Here is a 22,248-nt window from a genome sequence, read left to right as displayed (position 1 = left end):
GGTCTGAGCACTTTCAGCCAGGGCCGGCTCTACCCAATTTGGTGCCCTAGGCGTCCTAACAATAACCCGCACCTCCGCACCCAATAACGACACATCACGTGCTCACACATAATTAAGGAACATGTCACTGTTTATTTATTTGTAATGTTAATATATATATATATTCTAGACAGAAAACACTAAGTGAGGGCGCCAGTGGGCATAGAAAATTATTATTTTATTATTATTTTCCCTCAAGGCCAAGGGGGGCTGGCGGTGTGGCGGCGCCCCTCCAGCAGATGGCGCCCTAGGCGACCGCCTATATCGCCTATGCCAAGAGCCGGCCCTGCTTTCAGCCTTGGATTGAAAACAAAACAAACCACTGTTGTCTTTAGATGTGTTAATTTGTGAAACAGCTTTGTCAAGGCATAAATTCAGAATTATCAATATGTCACAACAGCAAATGAATAAATACTTATGGTGATTTTTCTTGAATCAGATCTTTGCATGAATTTGCCATCTTTACGGGAATTTATCTGGAGCTGCTCGGCATCCTGTCTCCCTCCTTCAGCTCTTCTGCATCCTTCAAATCCATCTTGTCCCACTCAGCGTGGATCTTCTCTTTCCAGCTCAGGTAGGCCTGAAGCCAGAGCTTTGCTCGTATTTGCTTCCTCTCCCTCCTTCCCCCTGCCCCTGTGAGTTAATTTTCAAGTATGCTGACAATGAAAGAAATGACCATTAACAGACACTAGATGGCATCATGTTCATGTTGCAGCACTGAGCATGAGCTTGTTTATTTTCCTTTAGGGTCATTGTCTTTAGAGGTATTTTTGCTGAAGCAGTTGGCAGTGTTTTCTGTTCCCCTCTCTGTGAAGGCAGTTGCCATTCAAAGCAGTGTTTGGTGAGGTTACTTAGTGAGTGATTCAAAATGTCAAATGCACTATTGTCTCAGCCTAAAAAAAGCAGGAATTCCTTCAGTGAAGTTGTCTGATAATCATCCCAGAAATTCACATTCAGGGCTAATATTTTATATTCTATCAAAATTATGAAAAGGTTACTCAAATAAATCATCACATCGCATCACATCACATTAAACTTTTTTAAAGTGTCCCGGTTCGTAAAACAAAATTTATTGCAATCACAATTAGACATAATTCTCACTAAGATTTACACATTTATTAGAAATGGCATAAATCTTAAATCTTACCAGTTAATTTAACTGGTAACTCTTTAAGGAATAATAAATGTAACAAACACTTGTAGCAATGGTGCATCCATCACATCACTTAGAAATAACAAATTTGATGTTTTGGAGAAGCAAATCTCTGTTTATGGAAGGCAATAACTTTGAGAGGACAGTAGAGATATTTCACACTCATGTTCCCAAGGGAAGAGTTTGAGGAAGCAACTTTATTTATGAAAGGCAGTAAGCACACACACTGGACCAATAGCAAGTTTTGAATTAAAAAAAATACTCAGGAAAACACTGTTATAATATTTGAACATCTGTCAGAGCATCTTATCCAGACACTTAAACAAGCTTAAACTGAGCACAGAACTGTCATTTAGCTTCGTTGTCATATACAGAGGGAAAACTGTATCATTAACACTGCTTCATTTTAAAATCCAATTTATAGACCCATTGGTCCTTAGACTTGTCAATTTTGTGGTGCTTATTAGTTTGCACTGTGTTTTAGAAATGACTCCTGTGTATGTTAGGGACTAAACACCAATGATAAAATTCAATCCATAGTCATTACTAAAACCACCACCGCTGATACAAAAATGATCATAGAAATTATAAGGTTTTTATAAGTTAATATTCTTGTCTCTAAAATGAACCTGGGCATATTCACTACACATGGTCGTCTCTGCATCTTTTCCAGTCTCAGTCTTTTCATATGGCCACCCCATCTCCAGTGCATAGCTCACATGATTCCTGTTGTGTTCTCCCTTCTTCTTATTGCTCTTCCACATCACTTCAGAGTAAACCAGGTCGCTGTCTTCCTCATTCTTCTTCACCGAGCTTTTACTTACAACCTGTTGACTTTCCGGAGGAGTATTTGGCATATTTGACTCTCTCATTGTAATGGTGTTGACATAAATATCCTCCTCCTCTGTGTTAGACACCTGAAATAAAAAACATGTGGCAAAATTATTCTCTTAGATTATCCCTTATTTATACCCAAATTATGAAAAGGTCTTTACCTTATTTTCATTTTCAGTTGTCATCACAACTGAGCTGGTGTCACTTGTGCTCTGAGTCTTTGTAGGATTTTGGCAGCCAGTCCTCTGATGCCTGCAAAATCTAACAGAAGGACACATTATCCTTTTTATTTGGTGCTCATATTAAGTACATTTTCAGTTAGCACTTATACAATACAGCTGCTGATGAATATTGATGACATTCAGATTTTCAAAAGACCCATGAAATACCAGACATAGCTCCACAGAGACAGGCACATAAATTCAATTTTCTTTTGATGGTTTTCTGAAAATTTTGTAAATATTTGCACTACATTTTCCTGGAAACCCAACTTGTTGTTGACTAACACTATGCTTTGAATCTAAATTCTTTTTCATGAAATGTATTCATTATATTGTGTTTTCAGATTGACAATGTTAAACATTGATTTTGGACAACTTTTTAGTACACTCATAGAGCAGTTAAAGCTTAAAACACTGCATAGAGTCTTTACCAGTACTACATTCACAGTGTCCCAAACTGTTACCTACCTGAAAGCAAACAGTAGAGCACATAATAGTGGCGCTATACCAAGTGCTGAGATGAAGAGTTGAAACAAAACTTGACCTGAACATGCTGTACAAGAGAGAAAAGGAGATTATCAAGGTTAGTCAGAGGCATTAATATGTTGAGTATTTTTTATATTTTTTAGATTAAGTGTGCTTGGACATATACATGAAGCTTGTTTTTAGGGTTTATATTACAACATAAATTGGTGTAGTATATAAAAGTACTGCAGAAGATGAATAAAAATGTAACCTCTAAGAAATTAACAGTAGTTTAAACATATGCTCTATTTTAGCTATTTTTTCTCCTTTAACTGTGTCATTATGTAGTCTTGGGAGTAGTTGTGCAGGTCGAAACAGAAAGGCTGTGTTGTAAATGTTCATGTTATTTGTAATAAATGTGTTGGAGTGAATCAAAGTTTGACAAATACATCTCAGACATGCTGGATGTTAATTCTACAGACACTTTTCTTACATGTATCTCCACTACAGTATGCAAAACAGTCAGGAGCTTACAAGGAGGTCAGTCTGAAAACTGAACAGCAAAATCACTAAAAAGAGATATGATGCAGATATAGATCAAGTTCATCAGAATTTTAAAAGATTCAGAGAATCTCTAACTAATCAATAAAACTTGTTTTCTGTACAAAGACAGACATTTACTTTCGGCAGATGTTTGAGGCTCAGGGCTGTAGACAAAAAAGCGCAGAGTGGCAGATCCAAGAGAGTTGGAGCTATGGCAGATCAAAGTGGAAAGATCCCTCTCCTGCAGTTGATTCACTGTGATGATGCTCCTCAGGCTTGTGTTTTTCAGAGGCTCATAGCTGATAACCAGCTTCTCTGAATTATTGAGAGGTAACCCATCCAGATACCACTGTAAAGCAGGAGAAGGGTTTCCCACAGTCTCACAGGAACAGGTGAGCTGGGCTGCAGCTTTGGTGCAATTAGATGAGAGCAAGATCTGAGGAGCAACTGTAAAGAAAAAGAAATAAAATCTAAGAGCTGAGCAGAGTTGTATTGTAGGGAAGGATATGTTTGCAATAATACAAGAAAATATGTATTACTATAAGAAATGGTAAACATTTAATGGAAGTGGGGGTCAGAGGACACTATCATCAAATTTTCATCCTTATTTGTACCAAATAATTCTTTATAGCCACTTTGACCCATAGTTATTGTAAAGACCATTTGATTCAAAAATGTGTAAAGTTTGTTCAAAATGCATTTAATTTCATGGCTTTTATTTTGTGTGTGTTATTCCTCACAGGGGTGCCCCCAAGAGGATGTCAGGGGGGCATGGCCTCACAATTTGAGGCCACTATTGCTGTCTTTAAGAGTCTGTGGTGCAGTTATTTTTTGGGCAGTTATTTTTTACTCTGTAGTGGTACAGAGTAAGGCTTCCATACCATCCATTGGCATAGGGAGGAGGGCTAAATAACGCTCCAAAGTTCAGCTAAATTTTTATAAGGGATCAACTGGCATGGACCATGTTCAAAGGGGTCCCTTGGACTCTCACCTCAAAATATCTGAATGAACATGGGTTCTACGGGTACCCACAAGTCTCCCTGTACTTAAGAGGGCTTGTTCTCAGTAAATGTTTTGTTCTTTACAATCATTGTACTCTTTCAAGTTGAGCTGCTTACTTGTCATTGTAAGAAAAGGACAACCAGCCTGTTTGAAGAACAATAAATTGCCTAACAAACATAACACATTAAAACAGGTTTGCTGTAGAATTTAAAATGTGAAAAGTAGAGATATGAGTCTATATGCATCAGAAAATAAGTAATATAGCTGTAAAATAAAAATAAAAAAATAATAAAAAATAAATATATATTTATAAATATATATATATCGATTTTCAGCCACCCTATCTGGCCACCCCTGTGAAAAAAAATTGAGGGCACCATTGTTGCCTTAAAACAGAAGTTTCAAAATTTTACAATTCTATGGATCAATCTTATTCTAACAAATGAACTCACATGATATATCTGCTGTGAAACTTTTGATAACAGCGAACTTGCTGCTGCCATCTTGTTTGTTGTAGGTGGCAGTACAGGAGACTGTCTGTCCATGATGGAGGTGAGAAGCAGTGAAGGTCACTACAGAGGTCTGGACTTGAGTTTTGTCCTGATTCTCCTGCAGTGTCTCCTGACTGTCACCCAGCCTGGGGGTCCATGTCAGAGATGGAGGATGAGACAGACAGGGAGCTGGAGCAGAGCACCTCAGACTCACTGAGGTTCCCTCCTTCGCCTCCAGCGTGGACGGACTCAGAGTGGGTCTGGGTAGATGAGCTGGTGAGAAGGTACATAAGTCATTTAATAAACAGTTATTTGTTAACTGTTTGCCAAATGCAGTAAATGCAAAATGAGGTTAAAGCAGTTAGGGGGATGACTTAAGTGTAAGTAAGTGGACTTTAAAACCTACCATTGACTACAATATTCAAGACTTGTTGAACAAAATGATATCTCAGTGCACTGTCACATTCCAATTTGAAGTTATATGTGTTGCTGTCAGCAGGTTTCATGTTGTTCAGGGTTGTGGTGCAGTCTTTTTGTTTTAAGTCTCCTGTGAAATTTCCTTTTATTGGAGTTTGTTGAGGATTGCTGCTGTCAAACACAACAGTCTTTTTATCATGTGTCCATATTGCTTTACATGTGTTATCTAAGTTTGTTTTATATTTGTCTTCAATGTCAAAGGAGCAGGGGATGGTCACACATGATCCACTGAGAACCTCAATAGTCTTCGGCATAAATGTTCTGAACTCTCCACACAGGGTACCTGAAACACACACATTTTGAATAAGACAGGTTACACCAATGAGGTCACTGTGCTACTCACATGTCTTTCTCAAGTTTTTTTGTTTAACTTTTTGTTATTTTTGTAAAGAAGTCATATGTCCATGTATAAATTAACGCAAACTCACCTTGCAGCAAACAGGCAATGAAAAGGACATTCAAAGCCCCCGTCATGGCTGTTGCCCTGAGAGGCAGAAATGCCATCTACAATCTAAAATAATCTGAAGATTAGAGATGAAACAGTTCACATATTTGATACATTTCATCCTTAAAGTAATATGATCTTCAGACTAGGGGTGGTTTGAAGGCCGGTGCCAAATGTGATATTTAAGCTCTTAGATCACCATTGTTGGTTTTTTTTTTTGGTTTTTTTTAACCGAGTTTTTAAATCGTGGTGGAAAGCAGCAATAGTATTTAAGTAAGACACTGACTTTTTTCTGCTAAATCCTATTCAATGTAAATATTATGGGTTTTATGTAATTTGTTAGGAGCTCTATAAGGCGGGACGATGCAGTGCACTTATTATTTATTTAAGGAAAAAGAGTAATAGGTTTCTACTTTGAAAATAATTACTTGTAAAAATGAAAAACTGAACAATTAAATTAATAAGTGGTTATTTTAAATGTTATTTTTGGGGGCTTTATGGCTTTATGCTATAGGTCAGCTAGAGGGATGATGGGAAATGGGGATGACAAACAGCAAGGAGCCATTGGTCAGTCTTGAACCCAGAGCCGCTGCAACTAGAACACATACCCAGCACCTAAATAAATGGTCATTTTAAAACCAATTGTTGCAGATTTGACAGAGTCTCTATTAAAGTTCGATCACAGTAATATTCATTCAAAGGTCAATATTGTTAAGACATTTCTGTGTGACCTTCTGAATTGTAGAGATGAAAAAGTCCCTCTAAAATGGGGAAGAATCCTTAACTGATATGCAAAAAAATAGCTGTTTGTTACACATTTCACAACTGAGACAACACCTTGTCTTTATTTGGCAGAATGCAGAACATGATAAAATGCTAACAAAAAAGTGATATGCTGAAACAAACACACAATATTTGGTTTTTGCTCTTTTATTTTAAATTACTGTTAATTAACTAAATACTGTCGAGCACTGTCAAACAATGTAAAAATACACAATCAATACAAGTTAAAAATTTCAAAATAGAATCTTTGATCTCAGTGACCATCTGTGAATGTGCCTGTGCTTTCCTTTCGAAATTTACAAATAGATGATGACACATTTAAAGCCCAGTGAAACTAACTCTTTCATAAAAAATCCTGCTATTTCAATCTTAAATTTTGACTTATTCATGTTTGTCATTAAAGTTAGAATGACTTACGTTTTAATCAGGTCTGCTTCGCAGATAGATGTACGAAGTCGAGGTAAAGTTCCTCAGAAGTGAGGTTGACTTTTCAGAGAGCTTGTAGAAATTATTTTGAATATGAGGAACTTGCACAAGTGCAAGGAGGTGGCATATCTTTGCGGGACATTTTCCACTGGTGAGCTAGTGTTCAACTAGTATGACAATGTCATTTTTTTCTACTGCCATCAGTGTCCTTTCAGTTATAAAAACATAACAGCCAGTGGAAGTCAACATTCAGAACAGTCTGTACTTCACTGCTATTGAATGTCTGCAAACAAGAGTCAACATTAACTTCTCACTCTGTTGACTTTTGCCAGCCTCTCTTGATGTACTATGTCAGGTATTTGTAAATCAAATCATTGTTTTGGATCTAAGACATTGGCATTGTGCTTTTCTGCTAACCACAGATATGTTACATTAATATGTTTTATGACGTTCAGATTACACATATATGAGCTATGTTTCTTATCAAGAAGTGAGGGGGATTGTGGCTGGTGTGACACTAAGGCCAGGTGGCTGCCAAGCAGCACACAGCAGCAGACCACTGTTTAAAACCAACAAAAATGGGTCATTTTTAACGACAGGTGTTTGTAGCTATAGTGTTTGTACCAAACTGGAAATTTAAGTCAAAACATGTTTTTCTAACCCTAACCAGTTGCTTTTTGTGCTCAAACCTAAGCACACATTAAACACTGAGCTTTCACAACATAAACAGTAAAAATTGAAATGTAAAGTTTTAATATATCAGCTACATTTGAAACACAATACCAACATCTATTCTGATGATTCATGTTTTACAATTTATCTGGGCTTTGTTTTAAGAGAAACATGAAAAATACATTTGTTTGTCAAAATGTGAAATATTTCAAATAGGTTTGTTTCAGTTTTGGGTCAATTAAGTGCAAGAATGATCTATTTCTTATGAACAAACAGATGTGACAATAACAGAAATCTTACACCTATACTTATTTGGAATCTGGGAGATGTAGTCCTGCGTACAAAGTTCTCCAACAGCAATCACAGTTATTAAAGGAAATAAAATCCGTCGTATTTAATCATGTTTTATATCTGAGTTCTGTGAGACCACAAACAGAACTGATACATCATTCTCTGAATGCATCATTGTGTTCAGTTTTGAGCAAGCGACAGCCCCCCCCCACCCCCCACCCATATATTGTGTCTAACAATTTATGTCAAGGGCTTGGAGCCAGACGCTGGAGTCTCTGACATTAATGACAGAACTTAGCGGATGGACATCTGAAACATGTCATCAGTTTAAAGTTCTGTTAAATTCTCATCAGATTTGTCGTGAAGAATCAAGCTGATTAAACAGTGTTAAGTGTGTTTTCGGAGTTGTTGAAGAGGGTTCTGATGAGCAGAAGTACACCATTAGGATCAATATGAATTCCACTTTTACAGATTGAAGTCAGCGTATTTGTTGACTCATTGTGGATGCTGTGAAAGCATCTGCTACTTTATATGGAGCCTCTAACCATTACATTTAAATTGCTAAATAACTTGTCTTCCTCCGCTCAGGTTTGTAGAAGACTTTAGCAACTCTACAATATTCTGCTGCAGCTCCTTGGCTTTCTCAGCGTTCTCTCCTTTCTCCACCTGTTCTCCTGCCACCTGGAGCCCCTTCAGCACAGACTGCAGGGCATCTGCATTCTTCACTGAGTCCATCTGGTCTCTGTCTGCTCGGATCTCCTCCACCCAGTCCAGGTAGGCCTGAAGTAATCCAAGGTCTTCCACGAAGTTTGCAATAATCCGGAGTCCCGGTCGATGTTGCTCCAGCTCCCTCAGCCTCCTCCTCCCTACCTCTCCAATGTCATTCCCTACAATGCTGACAAAGGAGAAAATAACCTGTTGAGTTGTCATTGTGCCAAGGCATTAACTCACACCAGATGGCAGTGTTTCAATATATCCTAACATTGAGAACACTAAGCAGAAGTTGGTGTCTTACGTCAGTGTCTTCAGAGAGGTGTTTTTGCTGAGGCAGTGGACAATGTTTTCAGTTCCTCGCTCTGTGATGCCGGTGATGTCCAGATAGAGTTCCTCCACAGTCGTGTTGTGCTCCAGAGCGTTCCACAGCTCCAAAATGCCCTCTGGACCCAGGTTATTGCCACACATACTATATGAATGAGAAGAGGAACTGTGTTACAGTTAAGGTTTGAATAAGTCCTAAAAAGCATTGCATTCAGTCCCCTAAAAGAAAGTCTCTAGAATAGATGAAAAGGTTTTGATTTTTTTGTTGAGACAACACATCCAGACTATGCATCTAGATCATATTAATAGGTTAATCATATTACTAAGAATTATTGTTACATATAGCTGGGATGTACTGACAAAAGTGTGACAATTAATACTCATTATTAACACTTATTATAGGCCTCAGTATCCCTGCTGGTTTTCAGTCATTGTTTCTGTTGTTAAAACACATTCTGTGTGGTTTTAGCTGTAATAAATACACTGAAATAACTTACAAGAGCTTCTTCACTTGACACTCATTCGACTTCAAGACTGCAGACTCTAAAATAGCAGCCTGCTTATCCAGGCAGTTGTATCTCAAACTGAAAAAAAGGAAGAAAAACATTAGATCAACATTATTTTTGGCAGTCTGTTGACACTTTTTCAAGAATGTGTATTATGCTGAGGCTTTCAGGGGGGCTGGAATCAGTCCCATCATGTATTAAACAGAGGGCTAGGTATACTGGGGGGACACAAAGGTTGCCTATCTATCACTGAGCTAACAGTCAGTCAGACAAGCATGCTGTCAAAAGGAGTAGATACACACTGCACAAAAAGGCATCGGCCACACTAGAAATTCAAAACAGACTTGTTTTCTTTGTATATTGTCAATTCTATTTGAATGTTTGATCTAAAGTCAGTTACTCACTAGAGAGATTCACAGCGGTGGAGGATTGGCCCCAGTCTGTTCAGTCCTCGGTTTCCGATGTTGGAATAACCTAAGTTGAGCTCCTGCAGCTTGTGTGGAGAGAACTGCAGCACGTAGTGCATGGCTGCACAATCCACAACACTTAGCTTCATTTTAAACAGGTTGAGCTTTTTGATCTCTGGTGCTGCCATGCTGGTTGCTTCCTTCATGTGAAACTCCATGAGGCAGTGGAGAAGATTGAGGGCTGCCTGGTTTTTGAGCTCCCTACCCTTAAACTGGTCTTGGAACCACAAACCCAGCCTGGCAGGGATGCCATCCAGTTGCTCCATGGAGGAAAGAACAAGGCCATCCAACTGACCTGCTAGCCGAGCTCGGAGCATTCCCATGAAGAAGCGTGTGAACATCTGAAGGCTCTCCAGCTTGTCCATGTTGAGATCTGTGTTTTGCAGGGGTGCAGCTCTGGAGGATGGTGGATGTAGCCCAAAGCACCAGAAGTCCAAAGCTTGGATTATGTCCTCCTGACTGAAGAGACTGATTGCACAGTAGAGGGCAGCCAGATGCTCTTGAACAGTCAAGTGGAAGAACGAATACATCTCCACTGTTTCCTCTTTGAGAGGCTGGAGGATGTGACAGAGAAAGGTGCTCTGAAGATCTGCAGGAGTAACACCATAGTTCTCCAGATCTGCTCTGCTGAACATGATCTTTTTCTGTAGGAGGTTTTCATAAGCCAGTTTTCCCAGGTTTGTCAGTTGTTGCTTTGCCAGTGAGAGAACCTCAGATCTTGGGGTGTTTCTCTCTGCACTCCCCCTCAGTGCATGGTGCTTGACTGCCGTAAACAGGTAGCAGAAGTAAACCTCGCTGACTGTTCTCGGTGGGTTTAGCTCCAGAGAATCTTCAACATCTTCATTTCCTGAAGAGAAGAACTCGGCCATAGCCGTACAGATGATGTAGCAATAAAGAGGGATGAAGGACAGCACAAAAAGGTTGTCATTGCTCAAGATGTAATTATAGACTTTCTCAGCAACTTTTCTGTCTTTGTAGAACTTGGTGGTATATTCCTTCACCTGGTCCTCCTCAAAGCCCAGCACCACACAACATCTCTGGAAGAAACGCTTGGGAGCTTCAGTAGATGGTCTTGTTGTAAGAATGACTGATGCCTCTGGGAGAAGGCTTCCCTTGATTAAAGCCACCATTAGCTCTGACACTGGCACTTTCGACTGAATGTCAATGTTTTTGTTAGGACTGTTCCAGACCAGCGGGAATTTGAACTCATCTAACCCATCTAGGATGAAGAGCAAAGAGCTTGGTGAGGTGAAAAGATCAGGTAGAGCTGCTTTCAAGTACCGGAATCGTTCTCCAAGTAGCTCCAATAAGCTCAGTGGCGCTTCAATCAGATTGAGCTCTCTGAAGCGCAGGTCAAAAATGCAGGTGAATTCACGCATGTTCTTCCCAATCGCCCACTCATAGACTAACCTCTGTACTGCTACGCTTTTTCCGATACCAGCAATGCCTTTCACTTTAATCCTTTTGGGGGGACGTCCTGATGGTCCTTGGGGTTCCAATAAATGGCACGGTCGGATGCGCTGGCAAGCCTGATGGACGTAGATGCGAGCTCGTCTGCTTGCAAGGTCAAAGTACTCGTGTTGACTGCTTTCGACTAAGTCATCATCCTCTGTCACAAAAAGGTCAGTGTAGCGGATCTCGATGTGAGAAGCTGAGTTTGAAGCCACTCCCTCACCCTCTGAGTAACACTTTAACTGCTCTGTGCGTTTCAGCAGAGTTGTTTTATGGGCAGAAATGGGAACTACAATGAAAGACAGCAAGATGAAATATATTGTCAATAAATTTGAATTACTCTTCAGTTTTCTAGAAGATAACTACTTTGACAAATCTTCTTCATTTCACCTAAAAGACTGTCATACCTCGGAGGTTGGCCAGTTTAACGCTCCTGCTAGGTTTCAGTTCTTCTTTAGCTGCATAATGAAGACCGTTTTACTTGAATGCATTTTCAAAACATGGGAACAGTTTGAGTATTTGTACTTGTGTTATTTTTAACACGAAAAGGAAACCTTCAAAATAATATTTAATATTCACAAATCAAATTTATTATAAGTTTATAAAGCCATACCTTGAACATCAGTAGCCAGGGTAAATCCTTTGCTTTTTCCTTTAAACAGTTTAGCAAGGCCTTTAGGCTTCTTCTCTGTGGGTATCAAATGATTCATAAGATAAATACAGCATTTAATGCATATGATATTACATAGTTGCATGAGTCCAAACCTTTAAATAACTGAGTTCAAATTAATTTATTTGTCTGGCATCGTGACATTAAACAGTGGAACGGGTGAGACTAATGCCATTGTTGTCAGTGGTGGAAGTATATGTTTTGTGATATTTGTGATGCCCCCTTTGGGTCAAGTTCAAAATGCTTTGGTAGGCTTATTCGACAATACATGCTGAAGATATAAACTAACATTTCTGGTGAATTGTAATGGACAGTTCACTGCTAAGCCCAGCCCTTTGTGAGCAGTCTTTGATTGATGGCAGCCATGTTTTTTGTTATTACAAATCTTGTTCATTCATAGTGCAGTTGTGTATCTCAGTCCCACAATGTTGGATACTAAATGTGGTGTTGATAGAATCAGAATCCAATAAAGTTTATTCATATTACTGTTTTTCCACATTATGAAAAATATCCATCATGGCAGACTGCTAAAGGTCCAAGAGGGTTTTTTGTAGAGCATATTGATATATGCTATGATAGATTTTTTTTTTCCAAATTTGAAGTTAATGAGAGTCACATTGTGAGGGGGGTGGCATTGCTAAAATTGCATTGTTGGGGTGTAAATTAAATGTCACTATTTTGTTGATTGGTATAACTTTTCTTGTGAAGCAGTTGCACATTTGAACCCTGATTACTGGCCAAGACATTACAGTTGATTGTGCCCTGTTAATAATCTTCTCACACCTGTTATTCAGGCAGTAAAACTTGATTTATATCATGTCTGTCTTTCCTTAAACTTTTAATGCACCGGTTTAATAGAAAAATAAATATTTAAAATCATCATAAGTGTGTTTAAGCAACCTTACCTTCAACCTTTACAGGTTCAGGCGCTGGCTTACAGATGACATCGTTCCTGCAGTGTCTCTCCACCCAGACCTGCAGATCTCTGCAGTAATAATCCTGCACCTCCCTCAGCACCTGCAGGAACTTTTGGCTGTTCTCCTCAGTGGCACACACCATTTCCAGAGCCTGGGCCACAGCATTTGAAGGTGACCTCTCCAGCAAAGACAGGTAGTGGGCAGGGGAAAGCACCTCAGCATCACGCAGCCAACGCAGCAAGGGTGCTGGATGGTCCAGAGTCCAGTTCAGCAGCAAGTCTCTCTGAGACCGGAGCAGTTGCTGTGCTGAGTTCATGGCTTCACAAAAAACTGCTATGGAGCATGACATAAGCACATATCAAGACGTCATGCTAATAACTTACTTTTAAAAGCCTACAATTTGGAAAGTACAGAACAGTAATGAATTGTGCCCAAATAATCCCATGCTCAATGATTAGAAAACTTACCTTAAAAAAATCTTTTGTTGTTATGTTCAGTGTAGCTTTATCTCTCGTCTATTTTTGCCATTGTAGTTTCGTGTATGTGCAGGAGAGCTGTTTGTGTACTGTCTTAAGGTGCACGGAGGCGGAGAGCAGTGACTTAGGCTGTAATCCAAACAACCATTCAAAGGGTCCATAGTTCAAAGTGTTGAAGTCTTTGTCCCTGCCTCTGATTCATCGCTTTTCTTTGATCTTGCAGAAAACATGCCAGTCCCCTCAAGTTATTACGAAGTAACTCACAATAGGAAGAAAAATATCAAACTGTTGTGCATTTTTACTACATATTTTGACTTCCAAATCCAATGCAACGGTGAAACATGAAACCGACTGTAACAGTCTTATATTTTTAAAGCTGTTTTTGCTTTGACCAGCAGTCTTAACAGCGTCCTGTTAAAATGCAAAAGTTAAAGCTTGATACTTTTTACTCTTTGCCTCCAACATCTTATATAACTGCAATGACCTACTTACACTGGCTGATATTTATTGTTGACACAACACTTATCATCTTATAAATCACTATCGGGCAGAACAGTTAATCATTAATCAGTTTTATTCAACTTTCTGAGGAACTTTTATCGGTATCACTTTTATCTCTGTCGGAGATTTGGTTAGGACGTGTCTGTGTAGACACAGGAGATCAGAAAGGAACACATGCAGTTGTTAGGACCTTTGAGGAAATGACCGACAGCATGAGAGTGACTCACCCACTGTCATGTGTTGTCTCACAGATACTTGCTGAGGTCTTTCTTTCCAAACAATTACTGGTTCCACAACTTAAATAAGTATTTGAATTATTTGAAATGTTGAAATAATTGCAAAGTTTGAAAACTACCATTGCTGATTATAAAATGAAGGCATTAATATGTAATGACTGTAATAAGCAAAGATTTAAGAAATAGAAAGCCTAAGATGGGGGATCAAAGTAAAGTCCAGCAGCACAATGAAACACTCCAACTTCCCCCTCTTTGCTCCTCTGTCCATCCTCTCCTCTGTCTGTGCTGGCAGAGCTGGGTTGCAGTCATGCATGTGGACACTGTCTTCCTCGTGTGTCCTCTGATTTTTGGTAAGTAATTTAAATAATTTCAGAAATGCATTAGCTTCAAATTTTTGTATTAATTTTATTCATTATTCAGTCATGTTAAGCTCATTAAATTATCCCCTGATATCTCCATCATTACCATAATTATTATTGCAAGAGATGGAGAAATTATTCATGTTTTTTTCTGTGAATGTCTCCAGCAGAATATACTGCAGTGGATGATTACATTATATTCACAGATGAGTATGATTTCTGTTGATTTAATAATTACTTACCCATTTATTTATTAATAAAATCATTTATATCTCCATGAAGTCGATTACAATGTTAAAAAAAAAACACATATGCAAGTTTTTCCTGGAATAATCAAGATAACTCGGATTTTTAAGTATTGATTTCATAAAACGCACTTAATATAAAACTTCAGTAGTAGTAGATTTTCTAGAGCCAAAAGTGCAGTTGCCTTCTTCCCTTTTCTAAATATACATCTATGGCGAAATTGTTCTAGGTCATATCATGCCTTTGCAGACAGTGCAGCTAAATACATCAGCTCTGACTTTGTTAAACTAAAATTAATTATTTATGATAACCTCTCTTGAAGATCTCAACGATAAATTTGGTTACACTTGTGAGAGCATTGTAACTTTTTGATCGGCCATGAACTCTGGGACTTGTCTTTGGGTTTCATAATGGTCAAGTTAAACTAAGAATCAAACACACGAGACATGAACATCAAAATTATGAGGCACAATTCGATGTCTGAGTGGCCACTGTCTTCTGTGATTTGAACTCGAACATCAGATCTTGTGTATTAGTAAAAAAAAAATTAAAAATAAAAATATTTTCTGTTTTCTGTCACAGCAGCCACTGTGTGGAGGACGGTCCAGGCTGTCTCTCCTGTGCCCTCAGTCCCTGACCATGTCCAAGCACTGGTGGGCTCCTGTGTGGTGATTCCCTGCTCTTTCACTCCTCGTGCTCCTCACTCTCTCAAGGGGAGGAAGGAGAGGGTGGACGTCCGGCTGAGGTTCAGAGGCGGGGGCCACTTCTTCCCGCTCCGAAGCACTGCTTTTAACAGTGAGGACAGAGATCAAGTGAGCCGGGATTTCCAAGGCCGAATAACCCTCTTTGGGCGACTTGCAGATGGAGACTGCTCAGTGAAGATAGAAAGGATCAGCCAGGATGACTCACGGATGTTTGAGATCGCTCTGAAGAGAGGGGAAGACTTACTCTGGGGGAAGCCAAGGAGCTTCAATCTGGATGTTGTGGGTGAGTGAGGGAGTGAACTGCCACCTCTCTCTTCTCTTAATAAAGCATACCATTTTTCGGGTTATAAATAGGGCACTGGCTAACTGGCAGCCAGACGGACCTTGGCATTGCTGAATAGGTTTTACTTAAGTCATAAAGTTGTTTTTGATTTTTGTTCCATTGTTATTTGTTTTATTGGCAGATTCAACTATTGTGAGATGATTTTCAGCTTAGTAGGATTGATTTCTTAGTGACAGACAGGGCAACAGGTAGGGGTTTTTTGGTTTTAATTGAAAAAGTGTTGAGTATATCCAGATTGCAGAGTGTAATGGAGTGCTTCAACAAAGGAAAAGCAATAATGTGGTGGTTACTTATTACTTATTATTGCTTCTCTCCAGAACCGTTATATGGGAGAGCAGAGACAGCATGTGTTAAGTTGATGTCTTTTGTGTAAATGGAGTGCATTTGTCTGATTCAGCAAAGCCCACTATGTGCATCTTGTGCTGTTTGATGTGTGTTACATAAATTATCTTGTATTGGCCTTCTATTTGTTTTCCTGGACGTGCTAAAGATGTTGCGGTGCATCTGTGACGTCTGTGGAAGGTGTGAGTTTATACCGTTTTCAAAGTGGTTTGTTTGATTTTGCAGTTGTATTCATGCTGTCCAATAGTGGTGGTTTTTGTTCCAAGTGTATGTTATGTAGTGACTTCACACTGCACACGATGTGGATTTTGTGCACGTGAGAAATTACATTAGCAAGAATTTTTGAGTATGGGATGTTAGCTTACTGGACATACTGAACTGCCCCACAATGCATTGTCTATCTTCCGAGTGCACAACGACTGGCATAGTACTTTCTTAAGTTTTAACAGTTTTCAGGTAAGAAAGTAAGTCAGTTTATCCAAATAATGCCAGTTTGGAAATTTGCTGCGATGATTTCAGAGACAGGAGAGCTGCTGGCCGGGTCAGACAGGCCGTTATGACTGTCGTACTTGAATATTCTTCCGTGTGAAAAGTCTGTAGGAAATGGCAGACTTATCTTTCATTTAAGTAATCTGCATATTAAGTATGTAGTAGGTAAACACTAGTATGTGATTCCAAACACAGCTATTTTTTTTAATGGTTATTGAATTGCAAAGTGCAGAAATGCATGACATCCCTTCAGGCCTCCATCATGCCAAACACAGCAAACAACCAATGAACCAATTTTAAAAAATGAACCCCAATAGTGGACAAGTACTTTTACATTTTATCCAAAATGTAATAAATTAAGATTAATTTAATGAATTTAAGAAACAATCATGAAAAAGATTAAATTTAAAAAAAGTAAAACAGCCAAAATAAGAAATTTGGAAGCATCCACCTTAAATACACAATCACACATTGGCTGTTGTCAGATAATTCCTAAACCTACATAAAAATGAAAATTTGGTGACAAATAATTTGCAGTAACAGCCTTTATATGATATTCTGCACTGTGCTTTTGTGGAATTATTAATAAAATAAAGTACACCTCAGCTGTAAAACACAGTAATGATGGATATTTTCCTCACTGACAGACACCCCTGAGGCTCCGGTCATCAGTGGTGTGTTGTCTGCCACTGAGGGACAGCTGGTCACCCTGAACTGCACCGTCAACTATCACTGCCCCTCCAGACCTCCGGCCCTGCAGTGGAGATTGGAGAGAGGAGCCCAGCTGAACAGCTCCGAGCCTGGGGAGGTCCAGACACTCCACCCAGAGCCCCACAGGCCGATGTTACTGGCCTCTCTGTCCTTCACTGTGTCACACCAGGTGAAACCCCGGCTCAGATGTGAAGTCAGCCACCCAGGAGTCAAAACACTGGCCATTTCAAAGGACCTGCATGTAACATGTAAGTATAGTTTTGACTTGTATCTTTGTTTTTTTTCTGAGTTTACGCTAAAACCATTTCTATTTTCTATGCTCTATAGTTTCACCAAAAGATGTAAAGATTCAGGTCCAGTCCCTGATGGTGCAGGAGGGGGGTAGCGCCTTGTTGGTCTGCTCATGTAAAGCTGACCCCCCAGTGTCTGAGTACCGCTGGTCCTACAGTCAGCACGGCCGCACGGTGCACCTCGACCAGCGCACACACACAGTCCGGGTGGTCAACGTGACACGAGACATGAGGGTCCGCTGCTCAGCACAGAACCTGATTGGTCGAGGAGAGTCGAGGCCCACGCCACTGAACATACAATGTAATCCTACTTCCTGTTGACCTACCACATAAGGCCATACACACATACATTTGGATTATTAGACAGCAAGCCTTCCCTGTATGTGTTGGGTTTTCAAAGCTGTCAAAGAGTAATAGTAACAGCAGGCTAAAGCTCAGAGTTACACTGCCCTGTCTTGTTGAAAGTTTGTTTCACCTCTTAACTGGCCAAGAGTGGCGAGAGTTGTTCTCTATTACACCTGTAACCACACCCAAAAGTGATGTCAGGGTGAACTGACCTCAGCCTGGAGTACACTTTGCCATCACTGCAGCAAGTTGAGGAGTTAAACCACAAAGCTCAGCAAAAAAACAAGATTTAATTTGTTAAAATGCTCTTAAAGGTGTTACAAGCCATAATGTCACTGAATGAGGGCTTTGAAGCAAACATTTGACATTTTGGGAAACACGGTAATTCACCTTCTTTATGGAATTTCAATTAAACACTCACATGTCTCTACAGTTACTATGGAGCCATAACTAACAACTGGTCAGATGAACTTTCAAACAGAGACTCAAGGAAGTTACTGGTCCCAGTCAAGAAATTATCTGATACTTAACACCCTGTAAAATTTGTTTCTTTAACACTTATTTTTGTACAAAATAAACAAGATATATAAATTAATTAGTGAGCTTTACAAGAAGTGCATTTTGTCAGGCTTTGCTTTGTCCTCATATTTACCGCACACACACAAGAGTGGTATTGATCTTCTAATGTCACTAAACTCCCTGTAAGCAAATAAGTGCATTTCCTAAAATGAAGAACATTAGGTAAATATTTAGTCTATCAGGTTATAGAGTTTCAGATGAAGATTGAATGTGCTCTTTCTCTCCTACAGATAAACCGCTCATCCTCCGGCTCTCCTCCACCTGTGTTGTGGAGGATTCTGAGTTACTGTGTAGCTGTTCAGTCAATTCCAACCCCAAACCAGCAGTCACCTGGAGCGTGAATGGTACCGTTCCACCTCACGATTACAACGTGTCGGTAACATCAGAGCGTGACACGCTAACAGCCACTCTGAGGGGCCACATGGACAAACCTCAGACTGTGATCTGCTTTGCTCTCAACGCACTAGGAAATGACTCCCTGATGCTGCTGCAGGGAGGTGAAGGTGTGCTCAAAATGCTGTTTTTTTTCCACATTGACAAAGACAACAGCTCTGCCTCTTGTTCATTTGCTCGGATCTAAGGATGGGGCTGAGACATCTGTGCAGCTTGCCTGCAGCTTTGAAACATAAGTAGAGGAGAATATGTGCTTAAAGCTGCAAAGAAAATTCTATGTTGTTGTGCCGTTACTAAACTATGAGCACAGCTTTGCTGCAGTCCATTGCATATTTCTTTTTATTGCAGTGCTGAATTTGTTACATTTTAAAAAGCTTTTGCAAATCTTATAGTGGATTATCTAAGTAAAGCATTTACATCCAGCTTTAGCAATGACCACTATGTCTAAAAGGCCTCAAGTTAAACTATAATATATGTTGTTTAAACTATGGCTATAAGAGAAAACAGTAATTATTATATTATACTTTTACACTGTATGCTGATACACTGCTGCTAATTTTGTCCATAAACAGAGACAGTACCTTTGTTATGGTTGGTGACTCCTGCAGCGTCCATTTGCCTGCTCATATTCCTTCTGTGTCTTTCTCTCTACTGCCGCAGAAAGAGAGCTGGAAAGTATGTGAAGCAATTCAGCCTTTTAAATGTTAACTCGAATTTGTCTCACTGCCTTGTCTCACATACCTGTTCTGCTCCTCTCAGAAATGTCCTGAGTCGACGCCCAGCTGTGTACCCTGAAGGATTGGGGATTTATCAGGATCAGATGCCCCTTTACATTAACTGCACGGAAGTGACTCATATCTACACCAACGGCAGCTACCAACTTGTATACCAGAACTGCACACCTCTTTTTGTCCACACTAAGCAGGTATTTAAATAACGTAGCTTTAAAGCTAAAGTTGGCAACTTTCATAAAAATAACTTCATCATATTTGCTGAAATTGTCACTATATACTGGCAGTGGTTCACGAGGCAGATAATCTCAAATGGCATTTGTCAGGATCCACTTTACATGCACAAAAACAATCAGAGGAGTCTCTAACGCAGCTGTCAATCATGTTAATCCCAGTTTGTGAAACTAGGCAGCGCTTGTCATAATGAGTCAAGATTCTGTTACTGTATTGGCTTTTTTGCACATCAGGTGATTTTAGAAACATGTTAGTGTACTGTTAAGCTGTAAAATGTGAAAGTTTTTGACTCTGCCGCCATGTTGAAGACAGTCGAGCAAAAACCAAACACCAGCCATCAGACTGATAGCCAATGGGCTCCGTGATTGTGCTCTTGGCAACAGAAGGTGCCGAATAAACTACTACTGCCATTACTATTGCGCATACCTCCACTATTATTATACACATGTGATTGTTATTGTCACTTACATAAACTACAATATTTGCATGCAAATTACTAATTTTAGTAATTAAATAAATGTATTAGTTTTTGTGTCTATTACTATTGTTTTAGGTTATGCTGTTACTATTATTGTTGCTGTGCATTTCTACCCTCTCTTTGTCTTTCCTTTGCATAATTTAACAACATCTGTCTCTTTTTTTAGATTCGTCCAATGGGCAGAAGAGGTGGGGAGAGAAGGAGAGGGGGAGAAGGTGGTGGAACAGACAGACAAGTGGGTTTAGGGCTGAGAGGCACAAGAGAGGTGCAGGGTACCGCTGTGGCTGACGCAGAGACGGCCATCTACTTGGAGATCCTCTGAGCTCACTGTGATGTCACATGAGTCACCTGCTACATTAAACTCACATTAGACTTCAGATTCATTCTGACACTGATGGTAATACATCCTTTATGTAACACTCAGTTATTTGTATATATTGTTAATCCACATCTACTATATATCTCACCAGCATTTCACAACTGTGCACTGTGTGATCTTTTGACGAGCTAGTGGTGGTCTATCTCTCTTTTAATCTCTGTATTGAACTCTTTGAGTGTTTGCCTGTGGTCTGCCTTTGTGCTATCTCTTTTTAAATATGAAAGATGAAAGGGTTTGATAAAAGAGCTTTTTTTCAATCAGTCTTGTGTACTTTTGCACACAAGCACTTCGATTTGAGTTGGTCTTACCACCTGCTGCTTCAGATGCATTTGTAACAGCAGCTACAGCATGTTAACACAAAGCGATCCTCAGGTGGTGTTTTTAAGTTCAATTTAATTAAATTGTTACATGAAATCCTACTAGGTACAACTCCAGTGAAATCAAATTCTGTCTGCTCCTCCAACTTGTGCTTTGCAATGTTGTCCCTTTTTTCCCTTTGAAGGAAGAAAGACTGCAGCTCAACCTGTCACACAATCTGCAACATTTATTAAATACATAAAGAGTGTATCACAGTGCTCACGCTCATTGCAGGAAGAGCACATATGTAATTAATAACACTAATAATGGCGTTGTTCTATTAAGCATCCCAGTAAGTTTTGCCAGTGTCAAGGAAGCACAATAAGGCCCTAAAACTGTAACACCTAAAGGTGGCCGACTTTTTATTACTTTTTCGCACCATTTTTTATAGAACAGCCATTTACTGTAAGTGCAAAATTTCAACAGTAAGATCCAGTTAGAACAGTCAACATTAGAAAGAGGAAACTGGACTTTTGGTTGAAGTCTTTTTTTTCCACACATCAGTCCACATAAAGCAAAATTTATGAATATTTTACAACTTCTTTATAACTTTTCATTTGGTTAATTGTGCAGTTTTTTGTACTTATATTATACTCCTGTAATTACATTTTGAATTTAATTTATAATGTATCTTTCCTTATTTAGTTTTTATCTTGTTTGTGTCTTTATCTAGTTTGGTCTGGAAGTTTCTCCTGGGGATCAGCACAGTGTTATCTGGTTGCTAGACCTAAAAAACTAGGAAACAAGGACCGCCACTGTTAAATTTACACAGTTGCCGTTAAATCAGGAATGTGAGAACTTGAACTGCAATTAATGATGATTACATCTGTAATTTTACTGTTATAAGATTTCAAAATGTGTGCTATGAAAAATGGTCTATTAAAATGTTTCTAAGGGACTATACTTTATATATCAGAGTAGGGAAGTGACTGCATTGTGACTTTTGTTTTTTTTTTTTTTTTTTTTTAGATATTTTATATGAGTGACCGGGGGAAAATGCATAACCCTACTGCCAACATGAATAACCATATTTCACATTTTCTGCTCATGATAAATGGTGATTTTAGAGATTTCTAAAAAAGAAGAAAAAATGAAAACCCATCTACGGGTGCTGGGATTTCTGTCCTGAACGATTGGTGGCGATGAAGGTGTGATGGTGTGCT

The 22,248-nt window shown here is 39.2% G+C and overlaps 3 protein-coding genes across 8 annotated transcripts; 1 reads left to right on the top strand and 2 right to left on the bottom strand.

The window, feature by feature from the left end:
- Positions 1 to 1,369: 1,369 nt before the first annotated feature.
- Positions 1,370 to 8,032, bottom strand: LOC121946250 (sialic acid-binding Ig-like lectin 14). Of its 3 annotated transcripts, none has more exons than XM_042490747.2 (8): positions 6,871 to 8,032; positions 5,654 to 5,746; positions 5,155 to 5,508; positions 4,710 to 5,021; positions 3,394 to 3,702; positions 2,716 to 2,800; positions 2,188 to 2,287; positions 1,370 to 2,109 (listed from the first exon to the last, which is right to left on the bottom strand). In XM_042490747.2, the coding sequence occupies exons 2-8, from the start codon at positions 5,727 to 5,729 to the stop codon at positions 1,789 to 1,791; spliced, it is 1,557 nt and encodes a 518-aa protein (XP_042346681.2). In that variant the 5' UTR covers positions 5,730 to 5,746; positions 6,871 to 8,032; the 3' UTR covers positions 1,370 to 1,788. The 3 variants fall into 3 exon arrangements, with proteins under 3 accessions (XP_042346681.2, XP_042346682.2, XP_042346683.2); XM_042490748.2 differs by having other exon boundaries at positions 5,654 to 5,736; XM_042490749.2 differs by lacking the exon at positions 5,654 to 5,746 and having other exon boundaries at positions 6,871 to 8,031.
- On the bottom strand, positions 6,488 to 13,473 carry LOC121946249 (NACHT, LRR and PYD domains-containing protein 3-like). Of its 3 annotated transcripts, none has more exons than XM_088084235.1 (8): positions 13,360 to 13,473; positions 12,881 to 13,225; positions 11,919 to 11,993; positions 11,713 to 11,763; positions 9,791 to 11,594; positions 9,378 to 9,464; positions 8,858 to 9,025; positions 6,488 to 8,737 (listed from the first exon to the last, which is right to left on the bottom strand). In XM_088084235.1, exons 2-8 carry the CDS (start codon positions 13,206 to 13,208, stop codon positions 8,404 to 8,406), a joined length of 2,847 nt encoding a protein of 948 aa, XP_087940361.1. In that variant the 5' UTR covers positions 13,209 to 13,225; positions 13,360 to 13,473; the 3' UTR covers positions 6,488 to 8,403. The 3 variants fall into 3 exon arrangements, with proteins under 3 accessions (XP_087940361.1, XP_087940362.1, XP_042346680.2); XM_088084236.1 differs by having other exon boundaries at positions 12,881 to 13,222; XM_042490746.2 differs by lacking the exon at positions 13,360 to 13,473 and having other exon boundaries at positions 12,881 to 13,243.
- psg4 (pregnancy specific beta-1-glycoprotein 4) lies at positions 13,241 to 21,993 on the top strand. 2 transcript variants are annotated; one of them, XM_088084240.1, is made up of 8 exons: positions 13,241 to 14,455; positions 15,296 to 15,697; positions 17,236 to 17,547; positions 17,627 to 17,890; positions 18,744 to 19,016; positions 19,479 to 19,581; positions 19,666 to 19,831; positions 20,516 to 21,993. In XM_088084240.1, exons 1-8 carry the CDS (start codon positions 14,260 to 14,262, stop codon positions 20,669 to 20,671), a joined length of 1,872 nt encoding a protein of 623 aa, XP_087940366.1. In that variant the 5' UTR covers positions 13,241 to 14,259; the 3' UTR covers positions 20,672 to 21,993. The 2 variants fall into 2 exon arrangements, with proteins under 2 accessions (XP_087940366.1, XP_087940365.1); XM_088084239.1 differs by having other exon boundaries at positions 15,293 to 15,697.
- Positions 21,994 to 22,248: the final 255 nt, after the last annotated feature.

The sequence above is a fragment of the Plectropomus leopardus genome, chromosome 11, assembly GCF_026936395.1.
Source record: "Plectropomus leopardus strain MGB_pleo_1.0 chromosome 11, ASM2693639v1, whole genome shotgun sequence".
Lineage (NCBI taxonomy): Eukaryota > Metazoa > Chordata > Actinopteri > Perciformes > Serranidae > Plectropomus > Plectropomus leopardus.
This window is presented reverse-complemented; position numbering and strand designations above follow the sequence as displayed.